The 26,288-nt window shown below is 39.5% G+C and overlaps 1 protein-coding gene across 2 annotated transcripts; it reads left to right on the forward strand.

Annotated features, from left to right (window-relative positions):
* The first annotated feature begins 668 nt into the window (after positions 1-668).
* Positions 669-25,722, forward strand: RBL1 (RB transcriptional corepressor like 1). 2 transcript variants are annotated; one of them, XM_084296585.1, is made up of 22 exons: positions 669-791; positions 885-1,018; positions 1,708-1,908; positions 3,338-3,402; positions 3,494-3,622; positions 3,757-3,917; positions 4,679-4,728; positions 6,292-6,478; positions 7,869-8,035; positions 9,558-9,670; positions 10,212-10,315; positions 11,171-11,308; positions 14,621-14,785; positions 14,963-15,098; positions 16,612-16,878; positions 17,856-18,034; positions 19,524-19,700; positions 20,214-20,285; positions 20,475-20,559; positions 22,402-22,568; positions 22,995-23,159; positions 23,429-25,722. In XM_084296585.1, the coding sequence occupies exons 2-22, from the start codon at positions 966-968 to the stop codon at positions 23,597-23,599; spliced, it is 2,952 nt and encodes a 983-aa protein (XP_084152711.1). In that variant the 5' UTR covers positions 669-791; positions 885-965; the 3' UTR covers positions 23,600-25,722. The 2 variants fall into 2 exon arrangements, with proteins under 2 accessions (XP_084152711.1, XP_084152712.1); XM_084296586.1 differs by lacking the exons at positions 22,402-22,568; positions 22,995-23,159; positions 23,429-25,722 and adding an exon at positions 21,518-21,589.
* Positions 25,723-26,288: the final 566 nt, after the last annotated feature.

Genomic DNA, 26,288 nt, shown 5'->3' on the forward strand with positions numbered 1-26,288 from the left:
CCTCCAGCATCGGGTTGGGGCCATTCTGCCAGCACCGAGGCTCCATCCTGCATCCCCAGTGCATTTTACCCCCCAGCTACACCACCCTGCGTGCTGCGCGTTGCTCTGTCCTGCACACAGCTTGGACTGGGCAGCGCACCCGCAGCAGCCACCTGCAGACGAGCCCTCAGACGGTGCTAAAAGCGCTCCCCGGGCCCATGTGGCTGTGAAACAGCGAGGCCGGGGCCCTGCAGGCTCAGCCCTGGGTTGGGAGCGTGACCCCCGGCACCCACCACAGGGCGACGAGCCCCCAGCACCCGGCGTTTGGGTGCTGAAGCGCACAGCGGGCGCCCCGACTGCACGATGCCTTTCTGCCTGGAGCTCGAAGCGCTTCGCTCCCTGAACTGAGCACGGCTCAAACTTGGACTCGAGCAGGTAACGGCGGGGCAGGGGCAGGGGCAGGGGCAGGGGCAGGGGCAGGGGCAGGGGCACGGGATGCGGGGAGCTGCGGGCGGGCTCCGAGCCCCGAGGCCCCCTCAGCAGCGCCGTGGCCCCGCTTCCCGTGGCGGCGGCGGCGGCGGCGGCGGAAGGGGCCGTTCCCTTCCGGCGGGGCCGTTTTTGGCGCGCGGGGCTGAGCGCAGCGCCGGGCCGGGCCCGCCATGTCCCTCACGGAGCCGCCGCCGCCGCCGTCGGGGGCCGCCGAGCCGGGCGCCGCCATCGAGCGGCTCTGCCAGGAGCTCAACCTGGACGCGGCCAGCGCCGCCGAGGCGCTGCGCGACTTCACGGCGCTGCGCGGCACCTACAGCCTGGAGGTGGGGCGGGACGGGGGCGACGGGGAGGGGGTCCCGGGGCCGCGTTCGCGTCCTGCCTCCCCCCCCGCTGAGCGGCGCCGCTTGCCTTGGCAGGGGGAAGCGCTGCACTGGCTGGCCTGCGCGCTCTACGTGGCCTGCCGCAAGAGCGTCCTGCCCACCGTGGGGAGCGGCCTGATGGAGGGCAACTGCGTGTCGCTGACCAGGATCCTGCGCTCCGCCAAGCTCAGGTTGACCTCCCCGCCCCGCACGGCCCCCTGGCGGGGCGCTCCCGGTCCTCCTCTGGTGGTGAACTGAGGCGCGAACGAGGCGTCCCACAGACGGGGCGTCCCACGAACGGGACGTCCCGGCGTTGCCTCGCCCATCCCCATGAGATTCCCGTTTGATTTGGGATTTAGGCCAAGCCGCTGGGTTTGGGGTTGGTGGCTGCACCGCGTGCGCTCCCGTCCCGGCAGGGTTTGGGGTGCTGCGGGGGCATCCCAGCCCCGCTTGGCTCCAGAGGCTGACCGAGGGTGCTGGGGCTCCAAGTTGTTTGCCTGGGGGGGGGAAGCCGGCTTAATTACACCTGTAATTACAGCTTTTGTGTAGGTGGTTCCACAAGGCGTAGACTCGTGTCTGAGTGTTCGCTGCCTCTCCTCCCTTCCCTTGGCACCCAAAGCAGCGCGCTCTTGCCTCTACACCCTTAAACGCAAACCAGCATCCCCACGCCTGTGCCTTAGTGAGCCAAGGAGGGGAACCTGAGTGATAAAAAGGCAAAAAAGCTTGCAGTATAGAGTCTGTCAAAATAAGTGTTAAACCTATGTACTAAACCAAGTAGTCGGTAAGGAGTAAATGTGATGCGTTCTTGGCTTTATCAAAATTCAGAATAAAGAAAGCTAGGTAAAGCTGAAAATAAACGTATTTTCTTGTTTCTTTTAAGTTTAATTCAGTTTTTCAGCAAAATGAAGAAGTGGATGGACATGTCAAATCTACCACAGGAATTCCGTGAGCGAGTAGAGAGGCTGGAGAGAAACTTTGAAGTGTCAACTGTGATCTTCAAGAAGTTTGAGCCAATATTTTTGGATGTATTTCAAAACCCTTTTGAAGAAACTTCTAAGCCACAACGAAGCAGGAAGCAGAGGTATTTTTGAGGTTTCATGTGACTTTTCAAGAGGTTTACAAATGTTAAGACCACTATTTATGCTTTTAAAGAATATGGTAAAATACTAAAGCAATAGGGCTGCTTCGTGTTGTGGCCTTGATTCTGAAATGTGCATAGAGGAAGATCCCTAGTCGTGGTGGAGCGCAGTTCGTATCAGCAGAGCTTTGCGTCTGGCGCTTGTTTACACAGTTCTCTGTGAATGCAGGACCTGGCCCTTAGTGAGCATGGCTCTGCATGGTGGAAGAGGCAGAGTGAAGCATCAACTTGAGATACAGTCAGACCATCACAGCGCTTAGCATGGGGATATTCTTTTGTGGCAAGAGACTTGTAGTTGATACTGTGACCTAATCCCCCCATGCAAATGTAGCTGTACCGAATGGGAAAGCATCAGCAGGCCTTCCACATCACTGTGATTTTAGCATGATTTTAACACGCTCAGTCAGGTGAGCACAGAAACACAAATGAGCGTTAACACGTAAATGGGAGAAAATTACAGCCAATGTGCTCATTCTTATGTCATTTTTATGACAAATGTAGTAATTGGTGGTGGTGTCTTCCAGATGCAGGGTACTTTTAGTTAAAGGGACTTGTCCATGTTATCTGCTGACCGTGTGGCTGACTCTGGCAGCTTTACAGTGAGGATGTAACCTTGATAATGAGGGAGCTGAGCTGGGCCTGTGCCGGCGATTTTTGCTGACTTGTGTGTCCTTGGGATGTGAGGGGGGATAACTTGTGGTAAAATGCTCTAGTGCAGCTCCTTACTTACAAACAGAAAGGATGCTTTTGTGGGCATTGCTGCATCTGTATCAGGGGAAATTTCATCTGTATGCCCTGTTAATGTGCCTTCATCAGAACAGTGTTTGTTACTGTAACTTTAGCTTTCCATTAGCTTCCGCATTGGGTGTCTTAAATAATCTCTTCCCTGGTGTTCAAGCTCTGTGGCCTTGGATAGTCTCTGCTCCAAACATTTTGCACTGAAAGAGCTGTAACACAAGCTGTAGCTGCATGTTTTGAAGGGGTGTTTGATGCTATAGTGAAATATTTAGGAAAATAATCACTGTAATTTGTATTGTCCTGGGCATCTCACTGCCTGCAGCTCCAGGAGAATTCTGTTACAGTCCTGGCACTATCAAAATGGTATGTCCAGGGTCACAGACCAACAGCAACCATTAGCTCAAAAAGGGGCTGGAAGGTTAATGATGCTGTGCAGAAAGCCCTGTAGAGCTATGCAGGAGACAATGAAAGCTGAAATATGCACATGTAGCTTATGGTGTGTCTGAGTGTGAAATTGTTAGGTGGTCGCTCCAGCTTGCTTTGAGCAAGGAAATGGAATGAAATTCTTACCTTGTAACAAGCTTCAGCTTCCTGAACCTGGAGACTGACTTCTTGTCCTCCTCCTCATTGACAGGCGGGTGCCATGCAGTGTTAAAGATCTCTTCAACTTCTGCTGGACTCTCTTTGTGTACACTAAGGGTAGGCTGGCTATTTTAGCTGCATGTTTTGTGTGCATTTGGAGTTATGAACTTCTGTTATGTTGCTTGATGTGATATGCTGTCTCTTAAAGGTAATTTCCGTATGATTGGGGATGATTTAGTAAATTCCTATCATTTGCTTCTCTGCTGCTTGGACCTGGTCTTCGCAAATGCCCTTTTGTGTCCAAATAGAAGAGATTTGCTAAATCCATCGTTTAAAGGTATGGTGATAACAGATTATTTAAAATCAAATGTGCTTGGTTTTTAATTTCTTTTAAGTGAAGTTGAAGGTTGGTTGTCTTTTTTTTTTTTTTTTTTTTTTTTTTTTCCCCCCCCCCTTCCCCTTCCTTCTCAGGCTTACCAGAGGACTTCCATGCAACAGAGATCAAAGTCTCTGAAGATCCTCCTTGCATTATTGCCACGCTGTGTGAGCTGCATGATGGGCTTTTAGTAGAAGCAAAAGGAATAAAGGAACACTACTTTAAACCATACATCTCAAAACTATTTGATAGGAAGGTACATCTTACTACTTTTAAGGATGTGTGATAGTGCTCTTATGAATGGTCCCGTCTTGAAACTGTTTAAAACCTGCAGGTACTGATGAAAAGTGCAGTAACAGGCAAATGAACTTGGTCTGGTTCAGCTTTCCTTTGTGTGCATGTTAGCAGGAGCAGAATTTGCTTTCATTTTGGATTACATTCTGTACGATCCTCTCTGTTTTGGCTTTTTACATCAGTGAAGAATCTTTGCTTTCTTGGCAGTGTGAAAACTGGGTCATGGATGATAGCCTTTTTTTTTTTCTGAAGAAAATCTTACCCTGTGAAACAATTTTTGTGGAGTAACCATAATGATAGTCTGGATCCTAGCACTTGTCTTGGAATTAAGCAAGATGTTTTGGAATTAAGAGGTTGAGATTGCAGTTGGACAAACTGTTCTGTTTGGTTTTGATACTGGAAAACGTTTCCAAGTTCTGTGGAAATGTTTATGTAGTCATTCATCTGGTCCCTAACCTGCCAATGGAACAGATTTCCAATAGCAGTGCTGTTTCTGAGAAATGAGTTTTTCTAGAGCTTTGTCCTTGTCTGATTGTCTTGCTAATTGCATTGTAGTGCTTTGGTATACACAAAAGAATCCAATTATGCTCCTAAATCTCATTTCCATTTAGGTGGAAGCCATCATGCTCTCACATTGCTCACATTGTTTTTATTATGATTATTATGTTATTGATTTTATTATGTAAGATATTTCTGTTTTTGTTTGTTTTTTTGTTTTCTTAGATCTTAAAAGGAGAATGTCTATTGGATCTTTGCAATTTTACAGAAAATAAGTAAGTTATAGCTTACATTCTTAATTGTGGGTTTTGGTTTCATTTTTAAAGTATGTGTCTTTGAATACTAAATCTCAGTTTTTCCTGTGCCCTCGTTTTGTCATAACTAGCTGCTTGTAATGACTTGACAACCATTGCTGTTACTTGCCTAAAATGCATTCTGGACCTGAGATGCATCAAATATCAGAGGGTCAGCTGTGGGTTTCTTCCTTAATGTCAGGTCACAGCAAGGGTGGTTAGGCACTTGGAGAGGCTGCCCAGGGAAGTGGAAGAGTTGCCATCTCTGGAGATATTTAAGAAACACGTGGATGTGGCATTAAGGGACATAGTTTAGTGGTGAACTTGGTAGTGTTAGGTTGATGGTTGGACTTGATCTTTAGGGTCTCTTCCAGCCTTCTAGGATTCTGATTTTCTGTCAGCTGTTACCTTTGAGTAGTCGAATGCAAGTCAAAGCCTTGAGTCTGAAGTTCATGGATGTATTTCTATACATACCCTGTACATACCATCAGATATTATACCTGAGTAGGGAAGTATTCGGACTTGTTTATCAGTCTCCAGTTGAGTGTATAAATCTGTAAAGGCAATTCTCTTTTCAATAGATTTTTTTTTTTTCTTCCAAACCACAAAAAAAAATAAATAAATCAGTGGGAGGCAAATACAGTTGTTTCAGAAACTTATTGAATTCACTCCTCAAAGCTAATCTAAATAAAAAGATAAACAGCAGCTGCTTTGTTCTGGATCCTGTAAAGAGTTTTTTGCCTTTTCCAAAAATTACCTAATCATTTGCTTTTGCAAAGTGAAGTTTTAACTCTAAGAATTACGAGCAATGACTCAGTTGTTTTAACAGTGTGGATGACACCCTCAATTTTAGATAGAAAACAGTATTTTTATGGTCCATATGAACTCCTCTTAGTGTTTCTACTTGAATAGGAATACTAGTAATTTAATAACTACTGTCGTGTAGAATAATATAGTATTCCCCATTCTTTTGTAAACAACATCTGAGGAAACATGGAAGCCTGTTTCTTTGTCTAAACTATTTTACAGATGGGTTAGCTGGAAAAAAGATAAAGTTCAGTATCACATGTCAGTGATGATTGTAGGAATTAAATTTCCCTTCGTGTATGCCATTATGAAAATAGCTGAATACCAAGTGGCAGAAGCAGAGCTCAAACTTAGTTAGTTTAATGCAACCACTGTTTGCATGCTCTTCATATGCAAAGATTTAACTTTTGATCCATTGAATACTTCAAAACCACTTTATTTGCAACTGGGGTGGAAGCCAAGTTGTTTCTCCTCTACTTAGTGAGAGCTAAATGTCGGTGGAAGCAGAGCAGGCCCTGCAGGGATCGGGGAGGTTTGTGGTGAGTGATGAGGCAGGCGAGGATGTGCACTAGCAGATTACTGATGGGAGTGAAGCTTCCTGTACAAGCAGTACCGTGTCTGAAAGAGTTAAATGCTTTGAGCTTGTGTGGTTTCAGTTTTGAATTTTAGCCCCACTGGCATATTTTTGGTTTCTTCAGCAGCTTAGCTTTTGATGTAATGCTTTGGTTTCTCTTCCAGCAAAGCGCTGAATAAAGAATATGAAGAGTATGTTCTAACAGTGGGTGACTTTGATGAGAGAGTTTTCCTAGGAGCAGATGCTGAAGAAGAAATAGGCACTCCTCGGAAATTTCCTGCAGACATGCCTGTAGGGAAAACAGCAGCAAGAGCTCATGTGGAGTGTCATCTTCAGCAGCATTTTGAAAAGGTGGTTCATCTAACTTGTCATTTTCAGTTGGAGTACTCCTGTCAAGTTTTTTCATCATTATATGCAATCTGAATCCCTGAGATGACTTTGAAAAGCTGCATTTCAGCTGAAAAGCTGAACATTTTACTGAGAGAAAGGAGTGACATTTGCAGGCTTCAGTGGACAGTTTTGCTAAGGAGAAATGGCAGTTTCTTCTTTCGTATGTAATTCAGTAAATACCTACTCCTTAAGCAGGATGGGAGCATTTCTGTGTGAGTTAGTATTTTTAATGTCCAAGAAAAATCTGTAAGTAGTTGAGACCTAACTATATGGACTTAGGGTTATTTCAGACTTAATTTGTATCCAGTAAGAACACCATGAAATCTTTACATTGGGTTAATTTACTTGTTTTCCTGATGTTTCCTTTTGATAACAGGAAAAGATAACTTGTATACTATTCAATGAAAGATTATATTCAAGACATAAAACCCACCAAAGCCTCACTCTTTGTAATTTTGTTACAAAAAGTAGCCTATAAGCAGAGGTAGTGTTTCATTATGTTTAAAAAATGTAAAATGTATTTAATGAAGTTGGTGTATGGGAAAATACTCAATCAATAACTTTTTGAAATTGAATAAGGAAAAAAAAGTGTGCCAGGCTGTGTGACAGGAGCTCATGCTGTTTGATAACTACCATTTCACACCAATTAAAATACTCGTGCTTATTACAAGATGCTACTGCTGGTATAAATGAATCATACAGTTTAGGTTTTTGTCCCAAATATCTCGTATTCAAGCAAACTAAACATGGTAGATTGGAATGAGTTTATCAGTTTCAAACTCCAGTTTCTGTAGTATAAAAAAAATGACCTTGTTGCTATTTATGTGTGCTGATTACAGGCCTAACTTTTCATCATTTTTTTCCTTGTATCTTCAAAATGCGGTCTGTTCTGATCATTCAAAACCAAATACTTTATTTCATTACTTCTATTACAGGGGGTTCTAGGTGCACCAGAACAGCGTTTCACAAAGAATGTTTTCCTGTGACCCTCTCCCAGGCAGCTCTGCCACTTATTCCATGTCACCCAACTAACCCAGGGGTTTTGAATGGAAGCATGTGCTTCCTCTTTCTTGCTCTGTATTTTCCAGTATTTAAGTAAGCAGAAATACAGACTTTAAGATATAAAGTCCCATTTTTTTCTAGATTTTATTAAAAAAAAAAAAATCTTTATTTTTGTCTACCTGGAGATTTGTTATAGTTGAACTACTTTTTAGTGAGTTCTGAGACCACAGGCAGCCTTCAGGTAGTATGTTAGTAGCATCATTTTAATCTTTCAAGTGATTTTGCATGAGATCATGTTTTTGAAACATTACTGTTGACTGATTTTATTGCTTATTTTTCTGTCTCACAGAAAAGGTCATTTGCACCTTCAACTCCTCTGACTGGAAGAAGATACCTACGAGAAAAGGAAGCTGTTATCACTCCTGTTGCTTCAGCCACACAAAGTGTGAGTCGGTTACAGAATATTGTGGCTGGACTGAAAAATGCACCGAGTGAACAACTGATCACTATTTTTGAGTAAGTACATCCACTGTGATTGTTCTCATACAAGTGAAAATTCATCTTCTCGTGCTTGTGCCTATTTCCTTGCTCAAAATTGACTTTTTTGTTTGGTGCAGATTTTTTTTTTGTTTGTTTCTGCCTCTGTATTATTTCCAGTTAACAGGTCTTAGCATAAGTAAAACATTCTGGTTTTTAAATGATCTGTTTTTCTCGAGAAGGAGAGCTAGACCCTCCTACCCCTGAGATATTGCCAACATCTCATTCATCTCTTTCAGCCGCTGTATGATGCTGGGAAATCATACATTAAGTGACTACTTATTACAACCCCAGGCTTTCCTGATCACCATTTCTAGGACAGAGTCCCTGTTTTGTAAATCAGTTTAGACTTTTGGCTCCTAGATGCATGTCTGCATGCTGACTGTAGTGAAATGCACTTAAAAATCTTGGTGTGTAAGCAGATGAGAGTAAACAGAATAATTCAGCAGTAAAAACTAGATCAGTGAGTGTTGCTTCATAGATTGTAACAAGTAAAAATGTAATGTGAAATAATTGTAAAGGTGTTGGCATTTGTCTAATTCCATGCAAAGCATGGCCTTACTTTAGTGTTGTAAAGTCTCCGGATGTTTTTCAGTAATAGTGAGCATTTAGAATTAACACTTAACATTTGATGTGCGCAAGTAATAGTTTATAGCAACCTTCATAACTAGGTGAAAATACTACTTTTAGTTCTCATCTTTGAAATTACATGTTTTGAAGGTCTTTCTAATACTTGTTCTTAAAAGTTTGCATTACAAATTCTTAGCAAGATGCATTTCTATTTTGCAGGTTCCTATTTTGTTGTTTTTTAAAGATTGCTTGATATTATGTCAATCAATAATATTACAATGTTGGCATATCTGTCTGTAACGAAACTGAGTTCATTCAAGCAATAAAATGAGGAAGAAAATCAAAGGGAGTTTTAAATGTTAAAACTAGGAGAAACATTAATTGAGTAATCTTCAGATAAGAAACGTGTTGAATGCTTTGCTCACCTTGGATATGAGTTCAGCAAATGATAGGATATGTATTGTCTGATTGGGGGAAATGGGAAATAACTGTGCTTTTGACTATGTGGAATAATCTATGCTTTCAAATATTTTTCTCTTTCAAGTAAAAATTCCATGGAAGTGTAACTTTTAATTAGAAGGCTTTGTTCAATGAAACCATAATTTATTTCAACGCTAGCTTTTCAGCATAACTCAGTGTCTTAATTTGACCTAAATGCAAGCCACTTTCCTCTAAGTACAGATTTGCTCCAAATACGGAAGTGTTCAGAAAGAGCTCTCAAATTTATGTAGGCTCCCTTAGGAAAGGAAAACAGGAAAGAATCTTTCTTTGTATTTTATGTTTTCTTCTGTTGCTCACGGTAATACACGTTATTGCCTGATGAGGAAAGCTCAGTAAAATTGGATTTTTTAATAATAATTATTATTATTATTTTATGCAGGCAGGATATTTTCTTATACAAACAAGGCTTTCTCTTTGTGTTCTGCTTTAGGTCTTGTGCACGCAGCCCTATGGAAAGCATTACAAACAGAGTGAAAGAAATAGGTGAGACATTTTGTCACAGCTACACTCAGCCAACAGATGAACAACCAGGATCTCATATAGGTATGAACTTGAAATGCACAGGATGTTTCAAAATATTAAATGAGGGCAAATAAAATGAGTATATATGCTATCATATGACTACTTAATACAGTGGAGCTATTTTAACAAACACTTCCAAACAGAAAATCGTTGCTGTCAAGCAGAATACTATAAAGAATAAAATTTTATTAAAAATAAAAACAAGGTTACAGTTGCAAATGGGATAACCAAGACAGCACTGAATCTATAAATATCAAAAATTTTAAGTGTGCATTCATCTTAAATCTAAAAGTTAAAGGAAATGAAATACAAATAGGAAAATTATTATTGCAATTGTTTGCAGAATGACTTCACTAGAAATATGAAAATACACAATTGTTTAAAATGTTTCTAGATTTGTGTGCTGCTCTTATGACTAGTGTGTTTCTAAGCATACCATTTGGATTTGGAAAATCTATACACTTTACTATTTTGTTAGAGAAGTCCAAGTACAAGTCAATTTAGTCTGAGGCTGTTTGTGGAAACAGCATAGGGCTTCATCAGTTTTGGTTTTAAATTTCAGACTTTGCTGTAAACAGATTAAAACTGGCAGAGATCTTATATTATAAAATCTTGGAGACTATAATGGTACAAGAAACACGAAGACTACATGGGAAGGACATGACTGTAAGTAAAGAACTAGCAGAAGAGTAGAATTTGTAGGGGAATATGTTCAGACAGTTCCTGAACAGATCAGTCTGCTGACAATCTGTATACATTGTTATTTTTAATGAAAGAGAAGTATATGTAAGGTGCCTAAATATAGTTTTTACTACTATTGAAAATGGTATAAATCTGGCATTATTAATTATGTTAACCTGTGTTTATTTCCAGAATCATTAATTTTAGGGTAGATAATTTTTATTCTCTTCTTTTTATTCCATTAACAATATCAATATTTCATGTTAGACAGCAACATATTTGATCCGCATTGTGACTCACAATACGGACACAATTGATTTGACCGTGGTACGAAAACAGTGATGCTTTTCAAAACGTTAATCTACTTCCAGTGTAAACTTCCATGTAAAAAGAGGAGATTGTGGAGGTAGAATAAAGCAATAACTCAATCTCAAATGGCACAGTACTGAAATAGTCTAAGGACTTGATGTGCTGCTGTGGATTTACTTTCCCGTAGTCACTTTCTGGCTTGACTGTGAAGAGCAAAGCTTGCATTATTTGTCTGCATTTTTAAATGTTTTTCAGAGTTCTTCTGTGAATTTTCTTATGTGGCAAAGTCTTAAGTATCTTTTGAGATTTTTTTTAATCCTAGATCTCCTGAGAAGCCCATATTTCCTGCTCTCCCCTAAGAAGGACTTGTATGTTTTCAAAAAAACAAATTAAAAAAAAAAAAAAAGTTCTATGTAAGATGGATTTTCCTGAGATGACTCTAATTCTGCCTAGAAGGCTTTTTTTGTCTAAAAAAAACGTGCCTCTGTTTCCCTAACCTCAGATTACTGACATTTTCTGTAATCTCTTCAGGCTCTCTTGGAACAAGATGTCTTTCACCGCTCCCTCATGGCATGCTGCTTGGAGATTGTGCTTTTTGCATATAGCTCACCTCGTACCTTTCCCTGGATAATTGAAGTACTTGACCTCAGGCCATTCTATTTCTATAAGGTAAATACATATTGTCTAAATCTGTGTTCAAAATGGCATGTTACTGGATTGACAGTCTCAAGGGATGATGCTCTTCCTTCCTACGTTGCCACACAGGAGAAGGACAGATGTTAATATGTCTCATGCCTGTTCTAAATTCTGTCTGTCTTTAATATTACCTGGAATGTGTAATGCTTGAGTTGAAGATGAAATTTAAAGCAATAAAACCATTTTGTAAATGGTACTTAATGGTAACATGCTGTTGATAAACTTCTGGTTTACATATATACACATGCACACACACAACTTTTAGTAGACTAAAGCATTCAGACATATGTTTTAATAATGTTTGTATTTATTGACTGCAAGCTGTAGGACTGGTTGCATCCTAGTTCTGCTTATTACTGGTAAAATAGCAAAAATATTCTTAGTTGCTTTTGAGTACCACTACTTACCACAGGCTTGTACAGCTAAAATTTCTTTTCCTCTCGTTTTACAGAATAGAGCATAAAATCTCTTTTCCTGACTGCTCTCTTATTTTTGCTCTTTTTAAACTCATTTCCCCTTTGCTCCCAATGTAATTTCTATTCTTGAACTTGTTTTGATTCACAGAAAACTGACTCCACAATCAGTATGATTGTAAAGTAGGTATGTTTATTCAGCGCTGGGCAGCACGGGGGGTAGTCCCACCAAAGTCGTGTGCACCTAATGCAGCAACTTGCCATGGTTATATGCAGTAAAGAGTTACATATGCATGAAGTTTTCCAACATGCCTATACATATGCATAACTTGTCCCTGCTTAGTATTAAAATTAGCTACAAGAAGTAATTTCCATAAATTCCTCTTGTCTGCTCTTGCTCAGTGCCTTGTGGTGGTGGGCGTTGAGGGTCGTGGGGATGAAGTAAGATGTCTTCATCAGGGTTGAACTTTTCGCCTCGTCTCTTTGCGTGTGCTCTCTGAGGCCTTGGTCACAATCTGGGCCATAAGGTTGTTTTGATCTGGTTCTTGGGGTCTGAGGGGCTCCTGTTATCTCGAGGCCTTGTATGTTTAACATTCCTTATCTTGTCCCTTTCTAAGCAGTCCTCCTTATCTCTGACCCCTTGGTTAGAGTCTGAACCATGAGGGGCTCCTGTTATCTAAGGAGGTCTAAGTGCAGCACAGGTGCGGTACATCACAAATATAGCACCTATACATTCTTAATCAATCGCTCTCTAATTTCTAATCCAAATGATTCAGTTTGATCCTTTTATGCTTACAGTTTTTTGAGATATCTAATGACTTACTGTTGTTATAAATGAAGTCTCAACTCAATCTGAATTTAGTAATATTTTTAAAAGACAAGTAAATGGTGCTGGGTGCGTGGGGAGTCTATGCTCTACCAGCACACACACATGAACATCGAACCTTCTAAATATACAGAACATTGCTTTTACGTACTAAACCCAAGTACACCTATACATATGTACAATCAGGAAAGGTAACAAACAATCCTTTAAGTTCCATGACTTAATAGTCTCCATTTTCCATTCATTTTCTTGATTACGAACACCGGAGAATTCCAGGGCTAGTCATGGGAACAATATGTCTCACTTTAAGTTGTCAAGCAAGTCGGCCTTCAGGCCTTATGTGTCCTGTTCTTCCCAGATCGAAGAAAAGCATAGCCATCTCCTTGTGAAGGCCAAGAGGCCCGGGTCAAAAGGCACGTCCAGGTCAGTAGGGGGCCAAACAGCAAAGGCCTGAGATGGCTGTAGCAGCAGAGGGGCCGATGGCGTAGCAGTCGGATAAGCAAAGGAGCCCGCAGCTCCCTCACTGTCTGGCAAACCACATGTTACTGACTGTGGTCCCACAGGGCTCTTTAAGGCCTCAGGGACTGCTCGCCAGGTGCCGAGCAATCCCACTGCAACCTTGTCGTTTTTAGTTGCAGAGTCCCCCACCTTGACCTCAGTTTGGTCCCATGTTTCAGGATCATAAACTGTCTGATTGTTAATAAGAAGAATAAGCTGCAAGGTTACCAGGACAGTCTTTGTTCCTAAGGACGTATGATTCCCCATAATGCACAACTTTATGTGAGGGGCAGTTGTGTGCATGGGTCCGCTTCTCTCAGCTTGAGCTTCTTCCCAGCTCCAGTGCGCCTGTTTCCAGCAACTTTCTGCACGAGCTCCTCCGAGCGATTTGCTGAGTCTGGCCGAACCCATCTTCATGAGGCGATCAGTGTGCCTGTTCCCGTCCTGGTCTCCATTCTGCTAGCCTGTTCCTTTTCATTCCTTCTTTACTGATGATATAACTTCATTATATCATATAGCCTTTTTTTTTTTTTTTTTTTTTTTTCTTGAGGGCAGGCTCCCCTCTTACACCCTTCTCCCCACAGCAGTCCTTTTCAAAAACAACTTTTCATTGGTCAAACAACTTTGCATAGAACAGCAACATCAAACACCCAGCAATTTCCGTGCCTTAATGGCTGGAGAACAAGCAACCCAAGATGGCAAGGCGTCTCCTGAATCACCCTTCTTTGTTCCCTCTAAACTCTTTTATGTTTCTGATGGCCTCATCGTTAAGAGTCTGATGTTATCACCAACCATGGGGCTTGCCGACCCCCATGGCCACACTCCCACATGGATCATGGTATTCCAAGGGCCCTTTCCAGCTTTTGTCAACCCTTATTTGTACATGTTAAGGCCTTTTCTTAAATTACAGCCTTTTCTTAAATTAAACTTTAAAACAGTGTTTTTCAACCTCTTTAGTTAAGGGCTGCTTGTTTGAAAGGAGGGAAAGCTTAAATGCTGGGGTTCTTTCAGGTGTGCTACTATTTGTATCTGACCAGGTGTGAGCACTGCACATGCTTCATGTGTGCTCGGTGGTGGTGAGAGGGGCCTGAAGGCACCCAGGGAGGGGTTGCTCTGCACTGAGTTGACACTCGCTGTCCATTTCCATCTTAAGGGTTCCGTAGTTATTTGTACTTAAAAAGTAAATAAAGGCATATTCATGGGCTTAACATTTCTATTTCATGTAAATTTACCGTGGGTGATGGATATTTTAAATTGTGTTGCTTGTATGGACACACAACACACATGCACAGTTGTACTGAAAATGGAAAAGAAGGAGACACAAAGGCCTGTCGAGATGTGACATGAGATGAAATTTCTTATGGTGTCTCTGAGCTGGGCTGCATAAGGGAATCAGAGAGGGCTGGGAAGATTCAAGGTGAGGAAGACACTGGAGTGCTCTATATTGAAGAGAGGTTTTGAACAGGATCCTGAAATGAATAGTGGTTTGATAGTGTTAAACATGAGTGATATGACTTTGCTTTTGTATGTGTGTCTTGTTACCATTAGGTTATTGAAGTACTGATTCGGTCTGAGGAAGGACTTTCCAGAGACATGGTGAAGCACCTTAACAGCATTGAGGAACAAATTCTTGAGAGTCTAGCCTGGACTCGGGACTCGGCACTCTGGAGTGCTCTCCAGGCTTCAGAAAACAGGGTCCCAACATGCGAAGAAGTATGTTAGCCTTTTATTAAAAAAATCACGATGTTTTTCTTGCTGTTATACAGAACTCTGTTCAACACTTACATTATCTGCTGGGAAAAAAAAATGAAAACAACAATCTTTTATTAATACATTGACATGAAGGGAAAGTTATATGTTAATCTTACATTGGTATTTCTTATTTCTCAGGTAATATTTCCCAGTAATTTTGAAGCAAGCAATGGAGGAAGTGGGCTTGGGCATTTGCCTATGATGCCAGTATCTCCCATAGTTCATCCTCGAGTTAAAGAGGTTCGGACAGATCTTGGTGGAACTTTAAGAAGGGGTATGTTTAAGGTTTCTGATATATTTTGAACATGCAGATTTGGATTGGGATTTTTTAATACTTCATAATTGAGCAGTCTTGAATCTGGATTAAGCATTCAGAATTGTGCAGTCTCAGTTCATCTAGAAAAAGTCTAGATGTGTCCAGTCAAACCACTGATGTGTTTTACCAGCAGTAGTCATTGGTAATAACGCTTCACGTCTGAACTGGCGCAGAACTTGCCTTTGTTTTGATGCAAGATGGTTACCCTACTCTTGGGGTAGGATGTCATCTGGTAGCTTATTGTCCTTGGCTGGTCAGATTTTTCCCTGGTTGTGAGTTTTTTTTGTTGTTGAGATTTTTTTGTTGGTGTGTGTGTGTGGTTGCTGTTGTTTTTATTGTCTCACTGAATTGGACTGGATTTTTGGTGACTCTTTTTAAAGTATAACCTCCTCTTTGCAGTTTCCAGCACTTTTGATAGCACTAACTACTGTAGCATTCTCATTATTCTGATCCATCGGGCCCCGCTCTCCCTGTCACTGCTTTTTTATTTTTTTAACCCTTGACCAGTGGTGGTTGTCACTGGCACCTCTTGTTACTGCATTACAGAATGATTAGGGCTGCATTTAGTCCTCTTCCTATAGAACTTTCTTTTGCAGGAGGGGAAGACAATAATTTGTCTGCAATACTCTTTTCCTCTGAAGAACTGCCTTGCTCTTTGCAGATTTCCAGGTATTGGCGTAGAACTGTTTCTTAGGGGTGAGGGTGAAGAAGCAGTGGCAGCACAGTTGTTGCTTTTTCACACTTCAGTAGCTAGGAATTGCTGCTTTCATTGTATCCCAAACAATAGTTCATAAGTTCTTGCTTGTGCACTATGAACTGTGATGTTGTCTCCTTTTGTGTTTGTCTGGCAAATCACATTACAAAACTCAAAACTTTTTTTTTTTTAATACTCAAGTGCATTAGGAAAGTGATGTATAAGCAGTTGTAGATGTTATGGTTAGTTGTTCAATAGAAGGGAAAGCAACTTGGAGATGGTATCCTGTAGAAGTGTAGGAGTGTGTGAGGCCTTGCCTTGTATGAGAACCTGGTACCAAGTGCTCTTCTTAACTTCAGATTGAAAATGGTTGGGATTGGAAATGTTTATGTGCTCTTGATACTGAGAAGACCATCCTGGCAGACTGGAAGTAACGTCTTGAATTGGTTTCACCTTGCTAGTTAGCCAGAAGGCTTCGGCTTGATAGAAAATGGTATGCCCACAAGTGGCACTGATAGCTTGGTCAATCTTTTCTTTCATGTTAATAACAGATTATGAAAACCAAACTCTCTGTTACAGAGTAAAAGGAGAGAGTTAAAGGAGTATAGTCATTATTCATATTGCCTAAGAACAGTGGTGAGATTACTTCTTAATCAGAAACAATTTCTTGCACTCTGGTTTTGTAGTTTAAGAGAATAGCTTTTTCTCTTCGTGAGGAGAAGAATCCTTATTCAGCAGCTGCTCTGAAGATGATCTTTTTTCTTCTTTGCATACTAGACATGCAGCCATTGTCACCAATCTCTGTTCATGAGCGCTACAGTTCCCCTACAGCAGGAAGTGCTAAGAGAAGACTCTTTGGAGATGACAGTCCCAAAGAAATGCAGATGGAAAAGATTTTAACTGAGGGAACTAAATTGACAATTGCTCCAGCATCAAGCATTGCTACTGAAAATATATCAGTTTCTCCTGGGCAAACAGTACTGACCATGACAACAGCTACAGTACCAGGAAAAGCAGGACAGAAGGTTACTATCCCACTGCATGGTATGAATTCTTTCTGGTTTCTTTCCATATGAGATGTTTTGCTTGCTCTTGTAGATCCGTGTAGACTGACAATGCATCTTGAACACGTATCACTTTTTCTGTTTTAAAAGAGCATAAATGACTTTATTAAAAACCAAAACAAACAATAGCAAAACTTAAGTTTTTATACTAACATCTCATTCTGTGTTTTGATCGGATATCTGACAAGTGTCCTGAGGATTCCAACTTGCAAAAAAAGTTATGGAGTTCTTCCTTCTTCCAATTACACCTCATGACAGATTAAGTGTGACTTTGGTTCTCAACTCCAATACTGATTCATTTATTTTTTGTCTATTATAATCTAAAAATACTTTTTAGTCTATTATAATCTAAAAATACTCTGAAATTACTGGGTAAGGGCTACATATAAGTATCAGCAAAATAGTGTGGTTTTAAAGTTTTATTGAAGCTGGCTGATGCTTGACTAGTTCTGATAAAGATACATGAGAAATTAGTTTTGTAGCCTTTCTGAATTTAAAGTCTGTGTCTTAAGTATATTTAGATGGATTGAAAAATTCTCTACTTTTAATGCTTAAGGAGATTTTCAGCAAGAGAATTTGACTACAACTACTGCACAAACTAATATGGACTGTATATAATGTGCTGTTAGATTTGCCAAATAACAGCAAAAAAACGAACTGGAATGCCCATCTTCCCCAAAAGACTGGTACACTGACTACAGAGACTGCAATTTCTTGTCAACGTTGTACTTTTAGATAGTTTTAGAAATGGCTATTCACAATTATCTTCTTCCTTTAAGCATTACCAGAAATGTATTTTTTAGTAATTTCTGAAGACTCCGTCCTTTTAGCATCCAATATAGAAGGATGAAATGTCTTCAGTATGAAGTATTTGTTTAGGATTTGCAATTTAACTATGCAGCATGGTGGCAGCAAGCAGTTTATTTCTGGATCATCATCATTTTCTATCATCTCCAGGTATTGCGCATGAAATGGGTGGGATCACATTGATACCCATTTCCATGAACTTAGGTCAGCCACCTAAAATGGAAGCTCAGGCTCCCTACCACCCCCAGGTGAGCCAAGTACAAGAAGGGCATCTGTCATCAGGAAGCAAACCAAAGAAAACTGGATCCTTGGCACTGTTTTACAGAAAGGTGAATATCTTTGTTAGGAAGTTGTGTTTTACTTCTAGTTGTGACCATGCTAAAAATCCTTGAGCAATTTACATCGTATTACTTTTCAGTCTTCACGTACCTTTCCTTTGGCATGAACAATTCTCATGTAGCTGCGAGGAGAAGAGAAAAGATGTTGCAGAGAATTCAATTTCCCATATTGTTCCAGCCCTCCCTCCGACTCATTAGATGTTTCAATTTTTCGTTTTTCTTCTCTTTCTTTAGTAGCTTCTGTAACTACCTAGGAAATTTTGTCAGTTTTTAATTACCTCATTTGTTCTTATTGCCTCCCACGTTTGCAAGGGTTAGATATACCAAAAATGAGATTACTCTCCTGTGTCATGCTCATTAAAAACTGAATTGTTTTGTATCCTGTACAATATTCTCTTGTTTGGAGTTTTCTGAGGTTTGCCCAGTAGTGCTGATCTTGCCGGCATGGAGCCTCAAAAAATCAGTGTCGAATAACATGCTATCTAAAAGTTTCTAGAAAAAAATAAATTCTTGAAACAACGAGGAATAAAAGAGTAGGTTAAGAACTGGGTGCTTGAGAGAAACTTTTTTATTGGCTACAAGAGAAGTTATTTTCAGAAGTTTTCACCTTTATGGTATCTGTATGTACAGAAACTCATTCCCGGAAACACTTGAAAGCCACATCCTGTGTCTGAAGTGTTGGTTCTTTTATTTTAATAGTAAGTCTCTCTCTTTTTCTGAGAACTGATTAAGAATTGATTAGCTAGCTGCTAGGCATGAACATGGACTGCTTTTTGGAAGCTTTAATCTCAGCAAGGAAATACTTCAGCTGTAGCCATGTATTTGAAAAACTGTGGTAGGCAACATTCCTCTTAGGAGGAACAAGAGTCTTCTCTTAGAATTCTTTTGAAGACAAATTTTACCTTTTCATTATAGTGATCAACACATTCACAATAATAATAGATTTCCCCTGCTTCCATTTCTTGTTCCTGCTCCGTAGAACAAGTGAAAATGAAGATGAATTCTTCCTGCTGTTGAACATAAAGAATGCACCTAATTACTATCAATGAAGTGAGAACTTTTGAAATAAATGGAAGAATGTTAATGTTGCACTTGATAGTTATTTCAGATTTTGAAACAGGTTTTTGGTAATCAAAATGGGGAAAAAAATCTGTCAGCTTAAAAATATAAGATTATACTTAGTTGTAATTAAAGCATGTCCCTTTTAGCTTGTCATAACTGTTCCATTATAGTAAGTGAGTAGTGTATTATAGAAGGCATAGTCATCATGTTTTTAATTAGATTTTCTATAAGCATCCAACATTTGAAGAGTTGACAGTTTAATATTTGGAGACATTGACTTGGGCAAAGGGGGGGGGAAGTTCTGTGAAAACAAAGTATTGAAGTATAAAACAGTTATACTTTGGTGAGAGCTTTCATTTTTGCAGACTAGGTTAAGATCAGCAGGCTTGACTCCTAATTGCATGTCTTTCTCTTCCAGGTTTATCATCTGGCAAGTGTGCGCTTGCGTGATCTGTGCTTGAAATTGGATGTCTCCAATGACTTGCGCAGGAAGATATGGACGTGTTTTGAATTCACATTGGTTCATTGTGCTGATCTAATGAAGGACAGACATTTGGACCAGCTCCTTCTCTGTGCCTTTTATATCATGGCAAAGGTAACATGCAGGTTTAGGAAACTTGAGTTTAGTTCAGTTGAAAACGTAAATAGGACTTTTTTTTTTTCATCCATCCAGTTACAAATGAGCAATTTTGACACATGAAAGACAGCTGAAATTATATGTATGCTGTTTTGTTCAGGATTTTCTCATTTTCTACTTAGAAAAGTTAAGAGGTCCAGTTTTTAAATTCACAAATGTCTTCTGGTGTAATAATGCTTCCCTTCTTTAATTTTCAGTATCACTGGAAGAAAAGTTTGAAAACGAATAATTCTTAAGTATCTTATGCAAAACAAAACAAAAAAAAAGAAAAGGCTTTACTAGCTAAAAAAAAAAGAATGCTTAAACATGAAGAATGTGTGTTTTTTCATATTCCCATCTTCAGAACTATCCCATCACCATATTAATGCTCATGAAAAGGCTATATAGAGGGAAGCTAATTGAGTAGACTGGACCTGAGCAGCCTGATCGTTCTGCTTGCACTTGGTCTTCAATAGCCTTTTTCTTTTCCAGGTAACCAAAGAGGAAAGAACTTTTCAGGACATAATGAAAAGTTACAGAAATCAGCCGCAAGCAAACAGCCATGTGAGTAAATGATATAACCTTTCCTTCATATAAGTATCAGAAAGAGGTGGCTTTCAAATGTTTATGATGATAATGGAAAAATCGAATCAACTTCAAAATTAGATTCGTTCTTATTCAGATGGATATAATCTACTCTGACTTTCACGTTTTCCTTGTTAAGAACGTTTTTTTTCCCTCTGTGTTCTATAGGTTTATAGGAGTGTTTTGTTGAGAAATTATTCTGATGATGTCCTTTCGGACAAAAATAAAAACCAAGATGTAGAGATGACAGAAGGTAGGTACAGCAAAGTAATTTGGCATTTTTAAAAACGTACTTGCATGTTTTTAAGGAACTGAACTGTCAAATAATGACAAGAGAAATAAATTTTAGATTTTAAAATGCATTTAAAATAAATGAATGTATTGTTGAAAATACTGATAAATATACTTTATCAGCAGCCCTACTGTTTGTTAGATATCAAAAATATGCTTTCCAGTTGGAACAAATGTTTTATTTTGTTTTCTTAAATCTGATAGCTTGATACTGAAGCATTTCCTTACTGTATCAGTGTTACTATGGTTCATCGTGGACAGCAACACCATTTAACAAAGAAAGATGAACAGTATCTGAATATTATGACAATTTTTTTTTCTAATATGCTATCGCCTATTCTGTAGGTTTAAATATGGACTACTTTTTTCCAGAAAATAGTGGCTGTCTTAGACCAAAATTTGCATATACAAGTAGATTTCTTTTAAATAGCTGATATTTTATTTGCTGTGGGTTAGAGAAGAAAGAGATAAAAATAGGATTCGAGAAGTATGAAAATTGTTCCATGCCCATTGTTACTGACTTGTCAGTAAAAGGATAGATCACAAGCCCATGTATGAGCCCATGAGTAGAACGGATCTTCAGCCAAGACACACAAAGAAATGTAGAAGGCTGTTCCATATGGCAAAATCCCATGGTGAGTGGGATTCGACTGGTTGAATGAGTATTAGTGCCATTAGTGCCACCTTACAGTGTCCTGCCTGGGTCCAGGAAAGTGCTGATCTGTAGGTTCAGCATCCTGTCTAACAGCTCCACAATTCTTGGATGTCGTAGGGCATCTACAGTGGTACCTGCCATAGGGTGTTCTGTCAAACATGTTTACTTGGTTACAAAGTTGTTCAGTTCCTTTTCCTACTAGACTTTTTCATCAGTTGGAAACTAGTGTCTCTTTTTGCTATGTTAATTAACGTTCTTTTGACAGCAGCTTACAGGAACACGTGCTTGTGCTCTGACACAAGACAGACACGCTAAGGAATTACGGGTATCAACTGCAGGTTTTGATGTTTCTTTCCATGTTGCAGTGATTGCAAGAGGCTTTATTCTGTGTTCCCTTGTTTTGCTTGGTAGTAAACAGTGTGGAGGAATGAAGAAGAAAGTTGTGTTCAGTAGGGATCTGGCTTAAGCAGGCAAGAGTTAACAGCAATATACTTGCTGTGCAGCTGCAGCTTTTTCTACTGAACATCCATTTAGTTACATGCCTGAAAAGATGGTCTCCTGGCTTCCTCGCAGTAGATGTGAGTTGAGTACAAAGCTATTTTTTTGCCAGCTCATCACTAGAAAGCTTCACAGAAGCTAAAAGCTGCAAGTTGTCAGGCTGCTTGAAATTTTGTTGCAAGTTTGCATAGCACTTGTGCAGAAGTGTTGGCAAGGTCGAGGTTCTGAGCATGTTAACGTTGTTCTACATACTGGCTAACCTGATTATTGCTATATGAAGATTTACAGCAGTCCAAAAAAGATGAGCAAAAAAAATGGCTTTTTATGACTTTCACTCCTTTAAAACAAACAAAAAAAAAATGGAAGAAGGATCGATACTGCCACCCTTTTTTGCTACAGAGTTTTCAAGTATAGAAGTGAAGATTTGCACTAGCCTTTTTAGTCATAATCCACTAGCCTGCTAGCAGTGATTCGTAACTCCTTCTAATGCTCATAACCACATACAATGCACCCTTGGCTCAAGCATGATTCTTGAATTCATCTCATTAATTGGTCAGTTTACGAATGAGATCTTGTCAGTTGAATACAAATTTAAAGAATGAAGTTTTCCGATACTGTATTCTGAAATCTGAAGCTTTCTCTTATTGTTAGACTCATCTGTGAAAACTGGTAGTTCCTCGGGAAGATCTGCAGCAGAGAACTCCAGTGAGTCAGGAACAGAGGAGAGAGGAGATCTTATTACATTTTACAATGCGGTCTATGTAGGAAGAGTACAATCATTTGCACTGAAGTACGATATTACAAACCAGGATCATGTAGTAAGTAAACTATTTTGGAGTTTTGCTCTACTGAATAATCAGACACAGTGTGGTTTTCCTGGCACTCTGTGTCAGTATTTTGCATTGTTATTCACCTAGCATGATTACAGAAGATGTGAAGTTATAGGTAATGCTATGAGGACTTGCTTTAACAGCCTTTCAAAAGGACAAACTGCAGACGCAGTTCAGTTTACACCTCTTTACGTAACAGTACTCATTTGCTAAAATACCTGTGGAGCATCTGTGTAACACATACGGGAAATAAACTTGTTCTGTGGTTTGGCAGACCTTTGCTCAGTTGTTTAACTGCTATGGGATAAAGAGTTATAAAGGAAACCTGGAAGCGTGTTAGTCTTGTCTTTCTGTGAAGTTACACCTCTTCAGTAATTTTTGATTCATATCCTATGGGGATTTGTCCTCTTTCAGATGGAAGCCCCTCCTTTGTCTCCATTCCCCAACATTAAGCAACAGCCCGTATCACCTCGACGGATCTCTCAACAGCACTCAGTTTATGTTTCGCCTCATAAGAATGGTGCTTGCTTGACACCTCGAACTGCACTACTATACAAATTTAATGGGAGCCCTTCCAAGGTAGAAAATAAAAGGGTTGAAAATGTTTGATTTGGGGGAGTGTTAATCTCATAATTAGAACGTGCTCTAATAGAATGGGGATTCACCGAACCAGTTTCTCAGTTTGTGGTGAGGGATAGAGTTTTTTATGTAGAATCCCTCACTCGTTCAGCAGAGAGGTTCAAAATAGAAACTTCTTGGTTCTCAGGTAATTGAGAACCAAATCAAGTTTCAGATGGAGTCATATTAACTTGTATCACATTGTTTTTAAATTTTTTTCTTGATCACAGAGTTTGAAGGATATCAACAATATGATAAAACAAGGTGAACACAGGAGTAAGAAACGAGCAATAACAATTGATAGTGATACTGAATCCCCTACGAAGCGACTCTGCCAGGAAAACGATGATGTTCTACTTAAACGTCTCCAGGATGTTGTCAGTGAAAGAGCAAATCATTAAAACTGCCAGTTTTCTGTGGGATCTAGAAACTATGGAGCTTGATACAGCTGTTGTGCTATTTATTTCTTGCATTTCCAATGTGGTATGTACAGACAACTGTGAAGTTTAACATTGAACTTTTACCTGACTTTTGCAAGATGCAAAAAGTAAGGGATAAGTAGTAAATGCCAGAGAATGAAAGTGGTGATGATCTTTATTCCTAAAGAACCTGCTATGCTGGAAGGTACTCTCTTCAAGCTGATTTAGCAAATGAGTGATCTGTAGAAAGCCATGTTGGGTGTTCTTGAACCTAATAGAGTATTTGATTTCTGAGCATAACTCAGCTTCTGGGAACAGGGGCGTTAGTTTTGGAATAAAAACAGTAAGGAAATGAGTGAAGTTGGTTAATTTTCTCAAGCTCTTGGTACTTGGGGAAGAAGCTTTTTAAGTGCCTTATTTTTAAAAGAATGTGGAATTTTATGCATTACAGTGAAATAACTGGTGTGGAAAACAGATTGATAATTCAGCCTCAGTAAGAGCTGAATAGTTTTGAACTGTAGATGTTATCTCCCACTTCGCCAAATATGTATGTTGTTACCTGGATCAGAGACCTTCTGCAATAACATAGGCAATAATCAAAAAGTAGAAGCAGCAGTGGCTTAAATTGGACACTGAAATCTGAAAAAGCACTGAGATAACTTTCTGAATAAGTCCGATCTAACTTTATCCCGAGCCAGTAAATGCTGCCGTGGAAGCTACTCCTTTCAAATCAGAAGCTTGATTTGCAACCCTGCTGTAGAAGCTGTTCATATGAATTGTAGCTTAAATGTGAAGAAGTACAAGTTGGTTACAGGTGAAAAACAGCTTGGGCTCTGGCCAGCCTTACAGCTGTTGAAATGTGTAAATTCATTTAACAAATTGTATCTCTTCATTTTATTATTTCCTGAAGATTGTAGTCTCTTGTTGTGTAGTATCTACACTGAATGTAAGCCCGTCAGATAAGGCATATTTGTATATATGTTTTTATAGCTATTAAAGGCTCGGTTTCATTGGAAATGTGTAAATTCCAGGATCTATTTCTTTTAAGTAAGCTGTTAACACTGAAGTATTTGATAGGATCTATTTTCCCAAAATGGAAAAAGTCAATTTTTTTTTCATTACTGTAAATCAGTATTTTGATCTTATTTCATAATTGCATTTAGGGTTAGAGACATACAGAAATTTCTCAGCACTGCATTTTTCAACTTGTTTTGTGTATATTGTACTGGAGAAAAAAAAATACATAGGACTTGTATGTAGAGCTCTGTTTACTTCATTGTTTGGTTTTAATATGTGCTGCAGGATCTGCTGTGCCACAGTTCCAGGGAAGAATACTAGTGTGATCTCAGTCTCAGCTAGTGAATCTGGTCAGCAGTGATGAAGGGAAAATGTATTTAGAAGTGTACATGTGCAGGGACCCTACTCATCAAGGAATAGCAAGTTTACAAACTGTAAATCATTTTTGAGTTGTTAACTACTTAAATACTTGATTTTTGACTTTCAGAAAAAGGCGCTTATTTCTGAAAGTTGTGACTATACAGAGCTGCAGTATGAGGACACACAGTTGACTAGGTTTAATGTAGATTCTTCTGTTCGGTTCCTTTAATTTTATTTGAATATTTGTCTTCAGATCTTGAAACACAGTGTAGAAGAAAAACAACCTATCTGTCTTTATCTGCTCATTGGTGCTCTTATGACTATATCCATTTAAATTATAATCCTGTCCCTAAAAGCCTCCTGCATTATTAGGGGGTAATAAGGAATCTTGATTTAGCCTTCCATGGAGTCTGCTTTATTTGCATGGACAATTGCAGTCTTTCTGGATGGTAGATGTAAGGCTTAACAGCGTAAGTCTTTCAGCAGTATTGTAAGGTAAGAATGTACTTGATTTGGTTGTAATTTAACATCATGTGCATATCTCTCTTCCTCCTCATGTATATGCTCATCACACTGTTACAGTATTTTCTGAAACTGTAGAGAACTGATGGTGCTCAAATCCTTATTAGTTGTCATTAACCATAGTGTTTTTTCATTAGAAAAATTAATATACTGCAACTGCATACAGTTCAGATTTTTTCACCTGTTTAGGTGATGGTAGAAAAATATTATTGGACTTGTTAAACAGCTAAAACAATGGATTATATGAAATGCTTGTAACGGTTTAAAGTGCCTTCACATGTAAATATGTATTTTATAATAAACAAAAATATTTTAACCTGAGTTGCTCTGTTTCCTCTGGTAATTCATCACATGATGTTTTCTTTCTGCATTTCCTGTAATGTTCCTATAAGACCTTTATCATTTTTGTGCTTCTTCTCTTTTTTTTTTGAACTTCCTTTTGCAGATAAAAATGCCAATGAGGGGGTGTAAAATGAGAAGTAGGATTATAGCACCAGTCTTGAAAACTGCATGCTATCTAGTGAGACACTGTTTTTTCCCAGCCAAACAGATTCACACTAATTCTTTAACTGAAAAGATCGCCACCTTAACACTGACTAAAGTGGGTTCAGAGCTTCATGTTTACTACAATAGAGTATTTCGGAAAGTCGGAGGAAGAAAGGTTAACATCACCAGGGAGGATGCAATAAATCTGCTAGCATTTTAGCTGTAAGAATTATATTAATATTAGGTTGCCACATCTGCATACTAAGCTGTCGTGTTGCGAAAATAC

This window comes from Netta rufina (genome assembly GCF_964035555.1).
Source record: "Netta rufina genome assembly, chromosome: 16".
Lineage (NCBI taxonomy): Eukaryota > Metazoa > Chordata > Aves > Anseriformes > Anatidae > Netta > Netta rufina.